The sequence below is a fragment of the Mustela nivalis genome (assembly GCF_964662115.1).
Source record: "Mustela nivalis genome assembly, chromosome: 6".
NCBI classification, from domain to species: domain Eukaryota; kingdom Metazoa; phylum Chordata; class Mammalia; order Carnivora; family Mustelidae; genus Mustela; species Mustela nivalis.
In genome coordinates, this window is record NC_139025.1 from 108,883,551 (window position 1) to 108,901,884 (window position 18,334).

General features: G+C 35.6%; 1 protein-coding gene across 12 annotated transcripts in view; it reads right to left on the bottom strand.

Moving 5' to 3' along the window:
* Positions 1-18,334, bottom strand: part of TCF12 (transcription factor 12) — a 390,121-nt gene that overhangs the window by 182,775 nt on the left and 189,012 nt on the right. For all 12 annotated transcript variants that reach the window (XM_082733805.1, XM_082733797.1, XM_082733804.1 and 9 more), the window contains one exon: positions 1,850-1,952. In XM_082733805.1, the coding sequence (XP_082589931.1) occupies positions 1,850-1,952 (103 nt within the window). The remainder of the gene's footprint in view (positions 1-1,849; positions 1,953-18,334) is intronic.

Here is an 18,334-nt window from a genome sequence, read left to right on the forward strand (position 1 = left end):
GTATGCATGACTATTAAAAGTATTCTAATAATTATCTGTAAACTGAAGCAACCAACAAGCACACACTCATAACTGCTGTTTTAAGAAAATGTTACCTCAAACTGAATTACAGAAATATTTTTAGCCAACAGATGCTCAGACCAAGTGACTGACATGCATACTTCTTAGAATTCATTTAATTCCCACACTTATCCCCACAATTTTAAGTCACCTTGGGTCAAAGCTATGCTAATGATGCAATTCTACTGGGCTTAAGAATCGTAACTGTTAGCTAAGAATAAATATAAACACATACATTTTAAAAAGGGCAATTTCTGATTTTTCACGTTTAAGTATAGCCTCAACTAAGAAAGCTTAGTTCAATCTGAAATTTTAAAAAATGATTGAGTTTGCTCCACCATATTTACAATAAATTAAATGCTACTTGGGGAAAAGATATACTATAGAATGAAATTATTTGGAGTGTCACATCTATTTTACTTTGACAGTAAGTTCAACAGAAAATTTAAAAGATAAAAAAGTTTTCCCCAACTAAGTGCAAGGATAATTATTTTGTTCTCAATTTAATTCTGATTTTTATCTGGGATGATATGATTTTCATTTGCATTTATGTTAAAACAAACTGTCATTTTAAACACAAGTTTTATTGCTCATTAGATTTTTAACTCTTATGTCATACTCAATGATTCTGGCTTGAAAGTGGTAACTGCTTTAGGCAAAATCCACACTAGAATATCAGACAGTCTCTTCAACACTTTATAGTGGATAAGGGAATTAAACAAAGACTGTGCAAAGCAAAACCATTTATAAAGAAATTGCAGACCACCAGGATTTTGGATTTGGATAATCCACTTAGTTTAGCATGGCTGTGTATTAAAAGGACAATTCCAAGACCATAATATAGGTCACGTCCTTAAGAAACAGAGTAAGTAATGAAATCAATGTCAATTACACAAATTTCCATATTTACATGATGCCACTGACAATAAGTAAAACAGATTAAACAAAGCTTTCTAATATGCCCAGGCCCAGCACAAGCAAGAAGGAAAAATAATGGTATAAAACACAGGTTCTTTTTAATCAGGTTCTGCAAAAAGATAAAACTGTTTCTTTAAAAAAAAAAAAAAAAAAGGGCACCTAAACTACGGGGGGTGGGGGGGCGGGAAGCTTGGGCTTATCACTTCAGCTTGAACAGCTATAAACTTTCACATGAGAAAGAAAGAGGTGAGGGAAAGAGTGATAGGTGTTTTGCAGGGAGAAGAGAGAAATAAAAAAAAAAAAAAAAGCTAACCTAAAGGTTTCGCCAAAATATAATAATCGGGTTCAGGTGGTAGGTAGTATCCTTCAAAGTACAACTTCATTAATGCAGAACACAACTTCAAAATTCCCAATACGAACCCAAGTGCTTAAAACAAATGCTGCCAACCTCTAAATGCTCTATTAAGTTCTAAACAAATAGTGTCAAAAGAAATATTGTAAGTAAAATCTGCTTAAAATCAATCCTTTATCATATTTTTAATTGCCACATATAGATTTGACTGTTAAGACAAGTAGTAAATTACAAATGTCTCAAAATGCTTCTTTGCCCAGAAAGCAGAAAACATAAAATGCCTGATATCACAAAGACACTGCCAAATTTATAAAAAATGCTGCTTCCTTTTTTTGGTACCAGTGATATTTCTGAATGCTTGTTCCTCAAACTGAGCTGAAAAAGGAAAGCCTGGATGCCCCTAGAAACACAAGAATTTTTTTTCTAGATACTTACATGTATTTCTTGGACAAAGGACTAAAAAATGTCTCTGACCAAAGAGGCTTTATAAAGACTACTTGCAGAGAATTACCAACTTACCCATCAGATTTGAGTTCATGAAAGGTGTTGGGGACAAGCCTTCATGGGCCCCTAATCGACTGTCATTCAAGTGATCACTGTAATGAGGGCTGTCTGTAAAACCCTAGAGGGAAAAAAAAAAAGACCAGAGTATTAAAGAGATTATTTGGCAGCCCTGCTAATTGAGCATAATGACACTCATCTAATTAATATACAGACTTACAAATGGTCATTCCCAACCAAGTTCCTTGTTCATTACTTGAAAAACTAAACAGAAGTGCTCCTTTTATTCCTTTTAAGGTTTTAAAGTAGTTTCTTAATGATCTTAAAAAAATTAGCCCTATGAACTCATTATAGCCAAAAAAAGTTCTATAGATCATTTTTTTAAAAAAGGATAAACTAAGAAAATATAATTTTAAGTTGTAATAAATTAGGAAAATATTTATTTCTACCTTCCTTCCTCTGTCTATAAACCCTACCTATTACGAGGTAATTACAAGTTTAAATTAAAATATTAAAAATAATCCACAATCAATATACTAGAAATGAATCTTTTCCTGAATAGCAAACATATATTTAACAATACAAGTAGAACAAGACAGACTACTAGAAAAACTGACCCATGTAAAAAGGAAAACATTTGTTAAAAGCAGCTCATTTGGGGTGCCTGGGTGGCTTAGTTGGTTAAGCCTCTGCCTTCGGCTCAGGTCATGATCTCAGGGTCCTATGATCGAACCCCACATTGGGCTCTCTTCTCGGCAGGGAGCCTGCTCCCCCCCCCCCGCCCCGCCTACCTCTCTGTCTACTTGTGACCTCTCTGTCAAATAAATAAATAAATAAATAAATAATCTTAAAACAAAAACAAAAACAGCTAATTTAAATTCTTGAGTCTTTAAGATGAAATTGCACACACCATGAACACATTAAAGTTAATGTTAGTATTTCAAAATAGATGTTACTAAGTTTCTCTTTATAACTTAAGACATGTTTAAAAGAAAACAAAGGAGGAAAAAAGATACTAAGGTTTACAAATAAATGTTACAAAAGCTCTGTAGATTAAGAACTGTTATAATTTTTAACTCTTAACACATACTAAGCACAGAATCATATTGTTTTTAAACAAGGCTTTGAATCCTGGTTAGTTAAACCTCAGGTGATATCTACACTTTTGCTAACTTAAAATGATTTTAGTAAAGATGAGAAAAACTTCCTAGAGGCCCAAACAGGGAAGCAAACTGCCTTGGCTCACAAAAAACAGAGATCACCCAGAATCCCCTGGGACTATAAAATCATCAATCACTGAACATGTATCATTATCCCGACCACAGGCTAACATTCAAGAAGACATTAATGGGACTGAAACAGTCCTCACTACCTTCGCTGGCATGCTGTCAGTTCAACCACAGGGCTAGGAACTGAGGGCTAAATAACTGTCAAGTCTTTATAATTGCTTATGGATGCATGTCACAACTCCTTCTGCTGTTCTGTTTTAAAACTAACCTTCTGGGAGTGCTAACTCCCAAATGAATCTTTGTTTCATTTTTATCTACTTGAGAATTACTGATACACATGTGATAGACATTCAAGAAGAATCTTGTTGACATTTACAACTTGGTTATGACCACAAGGGTGTCCTCTGGTAACCCCAACGAGAGTCTCCTCGGTCACGGCCACATGCAGCAGAAGCTGTACAAAACAGAATGGCTCCTAGCGAAGGTCAGTTCTTGGGAGTTTACTTCTGTTATTTAAAACTTAACACTCTTGAGGTGCTAAGTGACATATCACTATCTCACAGACATCTGGGTATTTTTCTGCCACTTCCTCCCACTGTCACTTTTAGGTATTTAAGTCCAAACAAGGCATTGAAACCTACAAAACACCCACTGAAATACTGTTTACCATCATTACACAAAGATATTACTCCAGAAAAAGGCCAACAGAAATGTGTTTGTAGGTGAGCCACATTGTTCACCTTCATTTAAATGCAGAAGAATAATAAAAGATTAATTTTGTGTGCTCTCAGAACTCTTCATTTTTGAAGTACCAAAAAAGAACGTTTTTTTCTTTCCTGATCATAAAAATAAAAACATTCTAGTTTTTTTTAAACTATCTCCTAAAGCAGAAGTATACAAATAAATCTAAGTTTTAAGATACCACCAAATGATTATACACACATAGTATATTAACTTCACAGATCACATGTAATAAAGTTTAACATAGGGCATATTTATCTCTAAGCCCCCATTAATATGTGCTCAGAGAACACAGAAATTATTTCATGATCAACCATACAAAATAAGTACTGTCCCTTATTCATGTACATCCATAGGCTGTAGGACATAGTACAGAATTTACAACAAGATTATTTCCCAGTCTACTCAGAAAATGTGGGACTGTCATACCGTACTACAGAGAAGTAGTCTATAAACTTTTTTAATCACGTACAAGAAAGATTTGAATATGGGTCATTATTACCTATTTATTCATAAATTGTATACATATATGATTAACCAACATATAAAATTTCAGTAAAGCTTAATTTTTGCTCATGTAAGACTAAAAATTTACTAGAAATTTGATTATTTTTCCCTACACCTGAAAGGTTCATCTTTTCTTTTTTTTTAAGACTTTATTTATTTGAGAGAGAGAATGCGCAGGGGAAGCCGACTCCCCACTGAGCAGGGAGCAAGACATGGGGCTCCATCCCAGGACCCCGGGGGGATCATGACCTGAGCTGAAGACAGATGTTTAACCAACTGAGCCACCCAGGTGCATCTTAAAGGTTCATCTTAATGCATACAATTTTCTTGAAAAGTCACAGCCCAAGAAGCAAAAAAAAAAAAAAAAAAAAAAAAAAAGACAGATCTTCATCCACAGATGCAAACTGATGCCAGAGGACAGAACAAAGAAAACAGGTTTATAAATGTCTGTCATGGTTTTGGATCTAGCACACACCAAAACTCACTTCAAAGACAAACTGGCTACTGTTTCGAGATTATTCCTGTCATTGCTTCTGCACAGTAGTAGCGATATCCACCAGAACAGAACTTTTTGTGAACCATGATGAAAAGTTACAATGTTATTTAGAAACATTTAAATAAGATCACTTTGTCACATGTGTAAGACTGGTTCTAGAAAAGTACAGTCTTTATCAGCATGATAATGTGTCAACTGGCTGGCTGATACATAGAACAGTGCTTTGCAAACTTCAATATTCATATCAACTGACTGGAGATCATGGTACAATACAGATTATGAGCCACAGGGTCTAGAGTGGGGCCTGAGATTCTGCATTTCTACCACAAAGGTGATGTGATGCTACCAGTCCACAGCCAACACTTCAAGTAGTAAGAACCAAGACAATCTGGAAATAAAGATTTCTTTCACATATAGACAGGAAAAATTCAAGGCTTGGAACATAATAGCCAGGTACCATCACTCCCTCAAATAAGAACCCCATTAAAGCCTCTGCCTTCGGCTCAGGTCATGATCCCAGGGTCCTGGGATGGAGCCCCACTTTGGGCTCTCTACTCAGTAGGGAGCCTGCTTCCTCTTCTCTCTGCCTGCCTCTCTGCCTACTTGTAATCTCTGTCTGTCAAATAAATAAATAAATCTTTAAAAAAAAAAAAAGAATCACATTAAAATGCCAGAAGTTTCCAGGTAAGAATAATTAGGGAGAAATCCCATAGTTCACCAAAAAATCTAAAGCAATTAGAATAACAAACTATTTTTATGTATGTAGGTATATATTCCTCCATATAGTTTTAAGTAGACAAGGGATGTCAAATAGAGCTTTAATGGAAGAAGTTAGTTAACCTGGTGTTTAAACAGAAGACTCCCTGAGTACCACATAGAGTAAGGCAATGAGGATGGATGCTCATAAGCAGAAATGGCAAAAGAGAAGACTGCCATAACATAATACAGTATGGGATAACAGAACAGTAAGGAAGATAGCAGAATCACACAGGGGCCAGCCAGAATATTAAAGAGTGGAGAAAAGAAGGGGAAGGTGACTGGCCTGACAGAGGAGTTAGAGTAAAATAAAAGGAACAAAAACAAAGCAAGAAATTGTTAAGATGAAGCCGAAGTAGATCAGTCAATGGAATTGACAAATGAATGCTATATTCAATTCTGGAATGAAAAGGAAATAAACCAGTAATATCATTAAATACAGAACAACCATGGTATGTATTTTAAATTGATAGAGCATTACTATGCTAATAAAAATGGTCAAACCTGATCCCCTACAGCTCCTAATTCAGATCTTGAATTCTGTAAAATGGATTTACTATGATAACCATGAGACTTTTGTATATGAGATGATAAACACTACATTATGAAGAATATGCAATATTACCAGATTCATCTACCATACAGCTTTTGTCATAATATTTTTAGTCAAAAATACTTCCAAATGCACCCTAAAAAATTACTGTTCCCGTTTTATGATAAAAATGGAGGGGGCACCTGGGTGGCTCAGTTAGTTAAGTGTCCAACTTTTTATTTCGGCTCAGGTCATGATCATAGAATTGAGCTCTGCCTTGGGCTCTGACCAGCGGGGAGTCAGTCTGAGATTCTCTCTCTCTCACCTAAAGGAGTGGAGAAAGAACAAGAAAGAAACCCTAAACCCAGCAGGAGAAGAGAAATCATAAAGATCAGAGCAGAAATCAATGAAATAGAAACCAAAAATACAATAGAAAAAATCAACGAAACTGGCTGGCTCTTTGAAAGAATTAGTAAGATTGATAAACCCCTGGCCAGACTTATCAAAAAGAAAAGAGAAAGGACCCAAATAAATAAAACCATGAATGAAAGAGGAGAGATCACAACTAACACCAAAGAAATACAAACAATTATAAGAACATATTATGAGCAACTCTACGCCAACAAATTTGACAATCTGGAAGAAATGGATGCACTCCTAGAGACATATAAACTACCACAACTGAACCAGGAAAAAATAGAAAGCCTGAACAGACCCATAACCAGTAAGGAGACTGAAACAGTCATCAAAAATCTCCAAACAAACAGGGCCAGACGGCTTCCCGGGGGAATTCTACCAAACATTTAAAGAAGAACTAATTCCTATTCTCCTGAAACTATTCCAAAAAATAGAAATGGAAGGAAAACTTCCAAACTCATTTTATGAGATTCTCTCTCTCTTCTTCCTCTGTGCCCCCACCCTGTGCTCGCATGCTCTCTCTCTCTCCAAAATGATGAATCTTTTAAAAAAAATGGAAAGAACTCAAAATATCAATAACTGACAAAATCAGTCATTGCTCAGGTTACAAAAACCATTCAACTTCATACTTAAGAATCTATCTAAATTGCAATTGAATTTGCAAATCCCAAACAGCCTCATCTGAATGTATAACACCCTGCCAAACCTTTATATTGTGGAACATGTTCTATAAAAAATGCATTTAGTACTCTTCTCTATGCTCTTTTCATGGTATAGAACTCAGAAATGGTAATCCCTGCTCCAATGTGACAGTAGACCTAAAGTAATCAATCAAATCTGCTACCATTTTTAAACTAATTTAAATGGCACGTAAGACAAATATTTTCTCCTACCACAAACAACAAAACAAAAGCACCTAGTATTATTTATTTACATATTAACACTCTATTCTTATTTGTCTCCTCAAAAATATAAGAACTTTTTACCACTAGATAATTTTGTAAATAGCTCATTAAAAAATTTTATTTCCCCCAACCAATAAATAAAGTGTAATCACCGGAGTACCTCCCCAGGTTGAGAACAGATTCCTGGTTTTTCTAACCTATTTTGTTATTTCTTTGTATGAAAACTAGTGTTTAATCCTATTTTTAAATATTCTTTCCAATTTTTTTCAATAGTTTAAAAGGGCAGGGTGGGAAAAGTCTATTTCAATATTTACTTTCTCAGAAAAGCTTCCCCTCTTTCCCAGACCCTAATAAGACCAAATTGGGTGAATTCATTCTAGGCTCCCACGACAGCAAGAATTTCCATTATATCACTGCTCACACTTACTGAAATTACCTATTTAATTATCCATTTAAATTATACCATAATTATCTGTTATAATTGCACCGTACTGTGTAGTGGATAAATGTGGAAGTTTTGGAGCCAGACTGGCAGATGTGAACTCCATCTTTTCATCCACACATGCTAGCTGTGTGACTTGGGGCAAAGTAATCTTTCTTGCCTCTGTTTCATGATCTATAAAATCAGAATAATAATAAATACTACCTTCATCTCACAAGTTGTTGTAAGGAGTGATGAATTAATATATTGTAGCAAATGGGAAAGTGCTTGGCACATAGTAAGGACACAATAAAAGCTCATCATCATTTTTATCATTTCACTTAGAAGTCATTACGTCAAACAGATTTTGAGAATGCAGGGACTGTGTCTGTTTTTTTTGATGATTATATCCTCAGAACAATGGCTGGCACATATATAGCAGTTGCTCAATAAATGACAGATTGGAGATTTGACTGCTAAATCTTTATAATGCTGCAGGGGGTGTATATAGTATAAAGGTTAAATGAGCTTTTCTACAGAACACCCAGTAAGTAGCAGAAAGAAGGCTGATGAAGTACCAGTTTATTTAACTGGATTGAATTAAGAAACCACAGACTTTTGGTATTCAAAGAGCCACAAGATTTCACACCAGCTATCGAAATCCTCTAGCTTCTACGTGGTCAAAGCCAGTAGAATCAGCTAAAAGCCATAAGCCATCAGAAAGCTTTGGACCAGACCTGGGTACAAATGGGTGGTTACATCTCAAAGAGAAATAAAATGGAAATAAAACCATGCAGAAATAAAACAAATGAAATTTAAAAGAAAACAAGTGACCTATTGTACTTCTTTATTTACCCCTATGATAAATTACCAAAATAAATGTCTAGATAAGGAATGTCGGTATTTTTTTAAGCTAATCCTTGAATGTGATTATCTCTCAGTTAAAAATACCCATGAAAAAGAGAAGTGAGTTGACTCGATCACAGTAGTCTGTTATCTGAAACCAGAGACTGTGTCTTTATCATGTTACTCTACACTAGTGACAAGCACATTAATAGGTACACAGTATTAAAAATAAAATTTGTTAATTTAATGAATGAGTGAAAAACTAACACTGTTAATCAGGCCTACATTTGGAAAAGCTACTTAATATTCATTATGTGAAGGTTCTGTTATCCTTTAACTGGTCAGATGTTAATATATAATAAATTTTCTTGACAGAGAAATAGATTTTGTCATCCAGATTCATAAATTCCTAAAGGGAAAAAATGTTTTATTCCTCTTTACGGTTCCAAAAGAGACCAGCAGAGAATTTTGCATGTCATTAGGTAAGTTTTTATTTTTTCTACTTTTTTTTAAGAAAGAGAGAGGAGAGTGTGAGGGTTGGGGGCAGAAGGAGAGAGAGAATCCTAAGCAGGTCCCACGTCCAGCACAGAGCCTGACAGGATTTGAGCTCATGATCTTGAGATCACAAACTGAGCCAAAATCAAGAGTTAGACACTTAATCAACGAGCCTCCCAGGTACCCCATGTGTTTAAGTTTTTCTTGAGGATGAATAACCCTTCCAGATAACTTTTATAAGTTTTTATTATTATTATTATTATTATTATTATTATTATTATTCTTTCTTTTATATTCTCTACTCCCAACTCAAACCCTGACCCTGAGATCAAGAATCACATGCTCTTCCTACTGAGTCAGCAAAGCACCCCTCCAGGTAACTTTTTATTGATGAAGGGTAGGAAGTGGTTCCATACAATTACTGTAACACCAGACTGAACAGCAAGTCTTGAATTGTCTTGGGTGTGAGGGGAGGGAGAATCAAACTCTTTGAGAGGTGAAAGGATTCTCCAAAACTATGATGGATAGGTGAAGCAATGCTTAGTACAAGGACTTAAATTACTTTGGAATGTGAGATCCCAGAGGATCATCTAAAAAAAGGACATATGGGTTCAGTTCTAAGTGAGCCCACTCATATTCACAAATGTATCCAAGTAATTGCTAATGTCATCTGTTAGAAACAGATTTGATGCTTTCTTGCTCTAGACTAATGCTTTGTCATGTTTGAAAGTTTTTTTTTTTTTAAAGATTTTATTTATTTATTTGACAGAGAACACAAGTAGGCAGAGAGGCAGGCAGAGAGAGAGGAGGAAGCAGGCTCCCTGCTGAGCAGAGAGCCTGATTCGGGACTCCATCCCAGGACCCTGGGATCATGACCTGAGCCGAAGGCAGTGGCTTAACCCACTGAGCCACCCAGGCGCCCTGTCATGTTTGAAAGTTTACAAGCAGAAAGGTTTCTGTATTTCATCTGTTCAAAGTTCCTTCTCTATATGGAGAAATCAAAACATCTCTAGGCATAACAGGAAAAAGTTTATTGAAATGGGAAAAGTAAAAAATATATTACTGAATCCAGATGGTATGTAAGATTTTAAAGCCCTAACAAACCATATAGTTCACACTCATTTTATCTACCATACAGATGAGGAGACATTAGTTAAGCTGAGTGTTTTGCTAAAGATCTGGAAGTGAAGGACTGGGCTCACTGAAATTAATAAAAATGCCATATACCTCATAATAAATTCACAGGGGATTCTAAAACTAACACTACGAGGCAAATATAGCCAAAATTCTCATTTTACGTATTAAAAAACTAAAGTGTAGGGTAACCAAGATGACAAAACAGATGGACTCAAACTCTGATCATTAAATTCTAATAAGAAGCTTCCCTCTTATTCTGTACCAGTATCATATATATAAAGTAAGTCTTGGGGCGCTTGGGTGGCTAAGTGGGTTAAAGCCTCTACCTTCAGCTCAGGTCGTAATCCCAGGGGTCTGGGATCAAGCCCCGCATCAGGTTCTCTGCTCAGCAGGGAGTCTGCTTCCCCCTCTTTCTCTGGCTGCCTCTCTGCCTACTTGTGATCTCTGTCAAATAAATAAATAATATTAAAAAAAATAAAGTAAATCTTGCTCCTATAGTCCTTGTAAATTTCCTTGATATTAAGTTCAATAAAGATGAGCAAATCTCTTTTTGGTGCTTTTAAGAGATTTAATTCTGACTAATTTTTTTTCCATATTGTAGGTCTCCATCTTTTAGGTTTTTCGATTCTAAATTCTCAATTACCATCCTTCTTACAGATTTTGAAAGTTAACTCTTCAGGAATGACTATATCAAAATCATAAATCCATTAATACATGAAACATAAAAAGTGAAGAACATTTTTGTACTATGAGTATAAAAGGATGTAACATAATTAGTTTATTAAAAAATATTAACACATCTATACTGTAACTATTTCATATATAAAATTCAAGGGCAAAATGTAAATTAAGAATAATGCTGTTATATTAGTTTATGATATTATAAATAAGCAAAACCACAAGGATTGATGTTTCTAAGAATACAGGAAATATTACATAGAGGAGGTTCCTTTTTTTTTTTTTCTTCTTTTAGTTTTAGCTCCACCTACTATGTGGTTTTGCCAAAACTACAGATAGTAACTCCAGACAAGAAGCATACTATTCTGTTGATGGCTTCTAATATTTAGATTTTGGCTGCTTCTCATTAACTAGCAAAACTTACAGAGTCTAACTTATTTTCAGTTCAGAAACAGATGCTCCACTTAGGGCAAAAATTTGAAAAACAATAAAAAGTAAACTCAATTAGAAAATTCTCTACCTTAAAAAATTATATTATAAAATATTGTGCAAATGTATAAAATTTTTAAGACACCTGTTAACTTAGTTTATTCTTAATTTAACATCCTGAGTTTACACCTATAAAAGGTCTCTTTTTAAAAGATTTTATTTATTTATTTGAGAGAGAGAGAGCACAAGCAGGAAGGGGGGTGCAGAAGGAGAAGCAGACTCCCCACTGAGGAGCTGATGTGGGACTCAATCTCAGAACCCTGGGATCAGGACCTGAGTCAAAGGCAGATGCTTGGGAGCCCCTATAAAAGTTTTATTAAAAAATTACAAACGTGGGGCACCTGGATGGCTCAGGCAGTAAATGTCTGGCTCTTACATATTTTAAAGCTTTTATCTTCTACTACTGTATGTCAACAGATTAAGATGAAGCATAAAATAACTGTTCAATAAATATTTTTAAACATTTGGGGTCCAGGGGTAGCTCAGTGGATTAAGCATCTGCCTTCAGCTCAGGTCATGGTCCAGGGTCCTGGGATGGAGTCCTGCATTGGGCTCCCTGCTCAGCAGGGAGCCTGCTTCTCTCTCCACCCCTCCCCCTGCTCACAACTCTCTCAAATAAATATAATCTTTTTAAAAAATTTAAATATTTGCTATTTGTGAGATCAATTCAAATAAATCAAATCCAGGAACAATTAACATTGCCACAGTAATTCTTGCATTAAGAAGCGATAACTAATTGTGAGAAGAATGATTATGTACCAATAAGCAAAACAATGTTTTTGCATTCAGTACAATAACATATTTTTATTTTTTAATAACATATTTTTAAATAATTTTAAAACACCAGTTCCATATGTTAAATTCTGTTCAATAATGTTTATTTTGTATTAGGTGAGAAAAATAAAAACAAAAGTCAATTAGTATATAGAATATTTAAGCTCTATATAATTTACAAGAAAAAGACTAGAAACTGTTAAGTATTATGAGTTTTAAATTTTACTTGTCTACATTTTCTAAAATTTCTATGAAAACCATTTACTGCTTTCAAAAAAAGATAAGTTTTTCAGTTTTCCCTCTAACATGATTAAAGAACCGAATTTTCATTGTAGAAAATGGGTAAGTAATTATACAGAAAGAGCATCCACTAAGTAAGGAAAAAAAAGAGAGTCCCATTTTACCTCAAATAAAATGCAAAATCAGTAACATTTTGACATTTTCTCCCCAATTTTTAAATGTTTCTAAACTAGTTTACATACATAAAAATGGATGTAATAAATAGCTACATATCCACCACTCAACAAATAAAACATTACCAATACAGCTCAACCCCTATGGAATTCTCTCGAATTCCCCTCTGAAGTAAGCAATATCCTAAGTTTGTCTTTTTATTGCTTTCATGTATTACTTAACACTTCTATTACATATGCACATTCCCTAACATATAGCACCATTTAGCATGTTTCAAAATGTTGTCTAAATAGAATCCCTTTTTCTTTACTCACTTAACATTCAATATGTAAGACTAACATATGTTGAAAATGTGTAGCACTGGTATATACATGTCACTACTATATAATATTCTATTTATAAACATACCACAATTTATCTATCCATTCCCCTTTCAATGACATTTAGCTTGCTTCCCAATTTTCTCCATTACAAATAAGACTGCTATGAATACTTCAGTAGTATGTCTCGTTGCATATACATGACAATTTATGTGAAATTTTCTCTAGGAGTGGAATTCCTAGGTTATAGAGTATGCACACCTTCAAAGTTACTAGATATTGCCGAACTGTTCTGTAGAACAGAAATACACTATCATTTAGGAAAACAAGTCTCATATTTCATACTAAATTCAGAAAGTTTCTGAGCTATACAGAGAGCCCCAACTTATGAGAGAAAGCTTCTAAAGCCCACTTACAAGTTTTATGTAACTTGTGATGCATTTTCCAGATGGTAAAAAACAAAGCAATCAAGAGTACATTTCCTTATCAGTTCATTTAACGCTTATGTAGTTCTTTTCTTATCCAAAATAGACCAACCTGGATAAAGCGCTCGTCTTTTGTCATAATAAATATTCAAGACCACATTTGTTAAATGAGTTCATCTTCTCTAAGCCCCTTAGTTTACATTAATGTTCTATAAATAAAACTGCGTCCATTACTCCAGGTGTTGATCAAGCAAAATTTGACAGAAATATAGTAATAGTTTCAGTTTGTTACCTGGTCTTGACGTTCAGTGTTAATACAGGCTGTCATAGCCACTTGGCAACAGTGCTGACTGTGCTAATTGTCAGATCCTGACCCTACAGGCATAACAGCTCACAGTTCATGATTTAAAACAGTAATGTGTATCCTGGTAATATCTAGAGGACAATACTTTTGGATTCCCTTGTCAGCCACCGTGATACTGACGAGGATTCAGCCATTTAAACTGCCTCTTCCTGCTCCTATGAAGAAAGCCACTCATCGTTAAGGGTAAGCCCAAATTAAAAGAATAATCTTCCTTTGATAACTGGCTCATATGGGTGGTAAATCTGTGACCTGGATTTAGTGCCCTGAAAAAGTAAATAAGCCATAGATAAAAGATCAGGGATTCCTTTTAGAAATACACATGAAGTCTTCACTTGATCTATATAATTTAAGGTTTACTGTGCCAACAATAATAGCATCGGCATCCGTTTGATGCTATTTGCAAGAATAGGAGTTAAGGGTTCTACTCACTTAAATCTTACAACATCACAAATCCTCACAACCCATGAACTGTTATTCCCATTACCTAGATAAGAAAATGAGCACAGAAAATTTACATAATTCACATGATATTCAATAGCAAGTAGCAGGATGAGTCTGAACCCAAGCAATTTAATTCCAGAGCCCACCATGGAATGTTGCCTATCTAGTAATAACTGTTCCTCCTTAGAATTATTGTGAATTAAAAGTCTCAATGACAGGTTAGTGACACAAGAGTCAAATTGTTGAAATAGTAATTCACAGGTGAAAAGAAATTAAGCCAGGAAAATGGAACAACAGTAAAACAATTAAAAAAAATTTTTTTAAACCACCCAATTGGGTAGTTATAAGAGCTTTTGAGAATTTTCTGAACCTGTGGATTCTGGTGGGAAAAAAGCAAACAAAATGGGAAATGGAAAATTTTCCTATGGTAAGTAGATAATCAAGTACATTTATTCATTCCTCCTGCAGAATATTCCCCTTGCCCAAGGAATAAACTGTAGCAACCGGGGTACCTGGGTGGCTCAGTGGGTTGGGCCGCTGCCTTTGGCTCAGGTCATGATCTCAGGGTCCTGGGATCGAATCCCACATCGGGCTCTCTGCTCAGCAGGGAGCCTGCTTCCCTTCCTCTCTCTCTGCCTGCCTTTCTGCCTACTTGTGATCTCTCTCTCTCTCTCTCTGTGTCAAATAAATAAATAAATAAATATATAAAAAACAAAACAAAACAAAACTGCAGCAACCTTCTGTGATGCTGAGATAGTTCCTGCAGAGAATTGCAAACAGAGGCCCCAGAGAACCTAAAATGAAATTCACACACCATTAGGACTAGTAGTTGAGTACCCCATGTAAGATGGGGTTTATAAAAATGACATGGCAACTATAAATGATAATAAATATTTATTACAACAAAATGGACAGGAAAGTCTAGAGAAAGAGTATGTAACTCTATCCGAATAAACTAAACATCTGAATGACACTGAAAATTTAAAAAAAAAAAATTTTTTTTTAAGAATCTTTAGGGTCAGAGCCTTAAATACAACTTTAATCTGAGGCCTACCCTGAGAAACAGAGTCAAAGGAAACACGTAATTTTCCTTCAGAAATTGGTGACTTGTTTTTGCAGCACTGAAGCTAACCAGACAAGAGAAAGACCCACTATTCCTTCTTCAGCTCCTAGATGTCTGGAACCCCTGGTAGTCACCAGGCTAAAGGACCACAGGTGCCATATAGATATTCCAACGAAGAAAGAAAACTTTACTTCTACCTAATACCAAAGGAAGACAGTGCCCCTGATTCCAGATATATAATTTCTCTTGGAGAGTTCTCAGCAGCTGAAAAGTTAGGACTTCCTTTTTTTCTTTCTTTAGGACTTCCTTTGAAAAATAGAAAAGCTTCATCATCAGGTAAGAAAAGTAGGTACAAAGACTCTGAGTGGACATATCTGATAGAAAAACCCTAACTTTTAGAGATGACTTTTTAAGGATAAATGGGCTTCTGAAAACTAAACATGGTCCTCTTAGCTCAAGCTTCTATATTAAATGAATAGATCGGTAAAAGAGTTCAAGTTCTCTTGCATTTTGTACATTAAGAATTTTTAAATTTGACAAAGCATTCAAAATATTTTTTTTAATTTTTAATAAACATATAATATATTTTTATCCCCAGGGGTACAGGTCTGTGAATCATCAGGTTCACACACTTCACAGCACTCACCAAAGCACATACCCTCCCCAATGTCCATAATCCCACCACCGCCCTTCGCCCAACCCACCTCCCCCCAGCAACCCTCAGTTTGTTTTGTAAGATTGAGTCACTTATGGTTTGTCTCCCTCCCAATCCCATCTTACTTCATTTATTCTTCTCCTACACCCATAAGCCCCCATGTTGCATCACCACTTCCTCATATCAGGGAGATCATATGATAGTTGTCTTTCTCTGCTTGACTTATTTCGCTAAGCATGATATGCTCTAGTTCCATCCATATTATCGCAAATGGCAAGATTTCATTTTTTTATGGCTGCATAGTATTCCATTGTGTATATGTACGACATCTTCTTGATCCATTCATCTGTTGATAAACATCTAGGTTCTTTCCGAAGTTTGGCTATTGTGGACATTGCTGCTATAAACATTCGGGTGAACGTGCCCCTTCGGATCACTACGTTTATATCTTTAGGGTAAATACCCAGTAGTGCAATTGCTGGGTCATAGGGCAGTTCTATTTTCAACATTTTGAGGAATCTCCACGCTGTTTTCCAGAGTGGTTGCACCAGCTTGCATACCCACCAACAGTGTAGGAGGGTTCCTCTTTCTCCACATCCTCGCCAGCATCTGTCATTTCCCGACTTGTTGATTTTAGCCATTCTGACTGGTGTGAGGTGATATCTCATTGTGGTTTTGATTTGTATTTCCCTGATGCCGAGTGATATGGAGCACTTTTTCATGTGTCTGTTGGCCATCTGGATGTCTTCTTTGCAGAAATGTCTGTTCATGTCGTCTGCCCATTTCTTGATAGGATTATTTGTTCTTTGGGTGTTGAGTTTGCTAAGTTCTTTATAGATTTTGGACACTAGTCCTTTATCTGATTAGTCGTTTGCAAATATCTTCTCCCATTCTGTCAGTTGTCTTTTGATTTTGTTAAATGTTTCCTTTGCTGTGCAAAAGCTTTTGATCTTGATGAAATCCCAATAGTTCATTTTTGCCCTTGCTTCCCTTGCCTTTGGCGATGTTCCTAGGAAGATGTTGCTGCGGCTGCGGTCGAAGAGGTTGCTGCCTGTGTTCTCCTCAATGATTTTGATGGATTCTTCTCTCACATTGAGTCCCTTCATCCATTTTGAGTCTATTTTCGTGTGTGGTGTAAGGAAATGGTCCAATTTCATTTTTCTGCATGTGGCTGTCCAATTTTCCCAACGCCATTTATTGAAGAGGCTGTCTTTTTTCCATTGGACATTCTTTCCTGCTTTGTCGAAATTAGTTGACCATAGAGTGGAGGGTCTATTTCTGGGCTTTCTATTCTGTTACATTGATCTATGTGTCAGTTTTTGTGCGGGTACCACATTGTCTTGATGATGACAGCTTGTAATAGAGCTTGAAGTCCGGAATTGTGATGCGACCAACTTTGGCTTTCTTTTTCAATATTCCTTTGGCTATTCGAGGTCTTTTCTGGTTCCATATAAATTTTAGGATTATTTGTTCCATTTCTTTGAAAAAGATGGATGGTACTTTGATAGGAATTGCATTAAATGTGTAGATTGCTTTAGGTAGCATAGACATTTTCACAACATTAACTCTTCCAATCCAGGAACATGGAACATTTTCCCATTTCTTTGTGCCTTCCTCAATTTCTTTCATGAGTACTTTATAGTTTTCTGAGTATAGATTCTGTGCCTCTTTGGTTAGGTTTATTCCTAGGTATCTTATGGTTTTGGGTGCAATTTTAAATGGGACTGACTCCTTAATTTCTCTTTCTTCTGTCTTGTTGTTGGTGTAGAGAAATGCAACTGATTTCTGTGCATTGATTTTAGATCCTGACACTTTTCTGAATTCCTGTACAAGTTCTAGCAGTTTTGGAGTGGAGTCTTTTGGGTTTTCCACATATAGTATCATATCATCTGCGAAGAGTGATAATTTGACTTCTTTGCCGATTTGGATGCCTTTAATTTCCTTTTGTTGTCTGATTGCTGAGGCTAGGACTTCTAGTACTATGTTGAATAGCAGTGGTGATAATGAACATCCCTGCCATGTTCCTGACCTTAGCGGAAAAGCTTTCAGTTTTTCTCCATTGAGAATGATATTTGCGGTGGGATTTCATAAATGGCTTTGATGATATTGAGGTATGTGCTCTCTATCCCTACACTTTGAAGAGTTTTGATCAGGAAGGGATGCTGTACTTTGTCAAATGCTTTTTCAGCATCTATTGAGAGTATCATACGGTTCTTGGTCTTTCTTTTATTGCTGTGTTGTATCACATGGACTGATCTGCAGATGTTGAACCAACCTTGCAGCCCTGGAATAAATCCCACTTGGTTGTGGTGAATAATCCTTTTAATGTACTGTTGAATCCTACTGGCTAGTATTTTGGTGAGAATTTTCACATCTGTGTTCATCAAGGATATTGGTC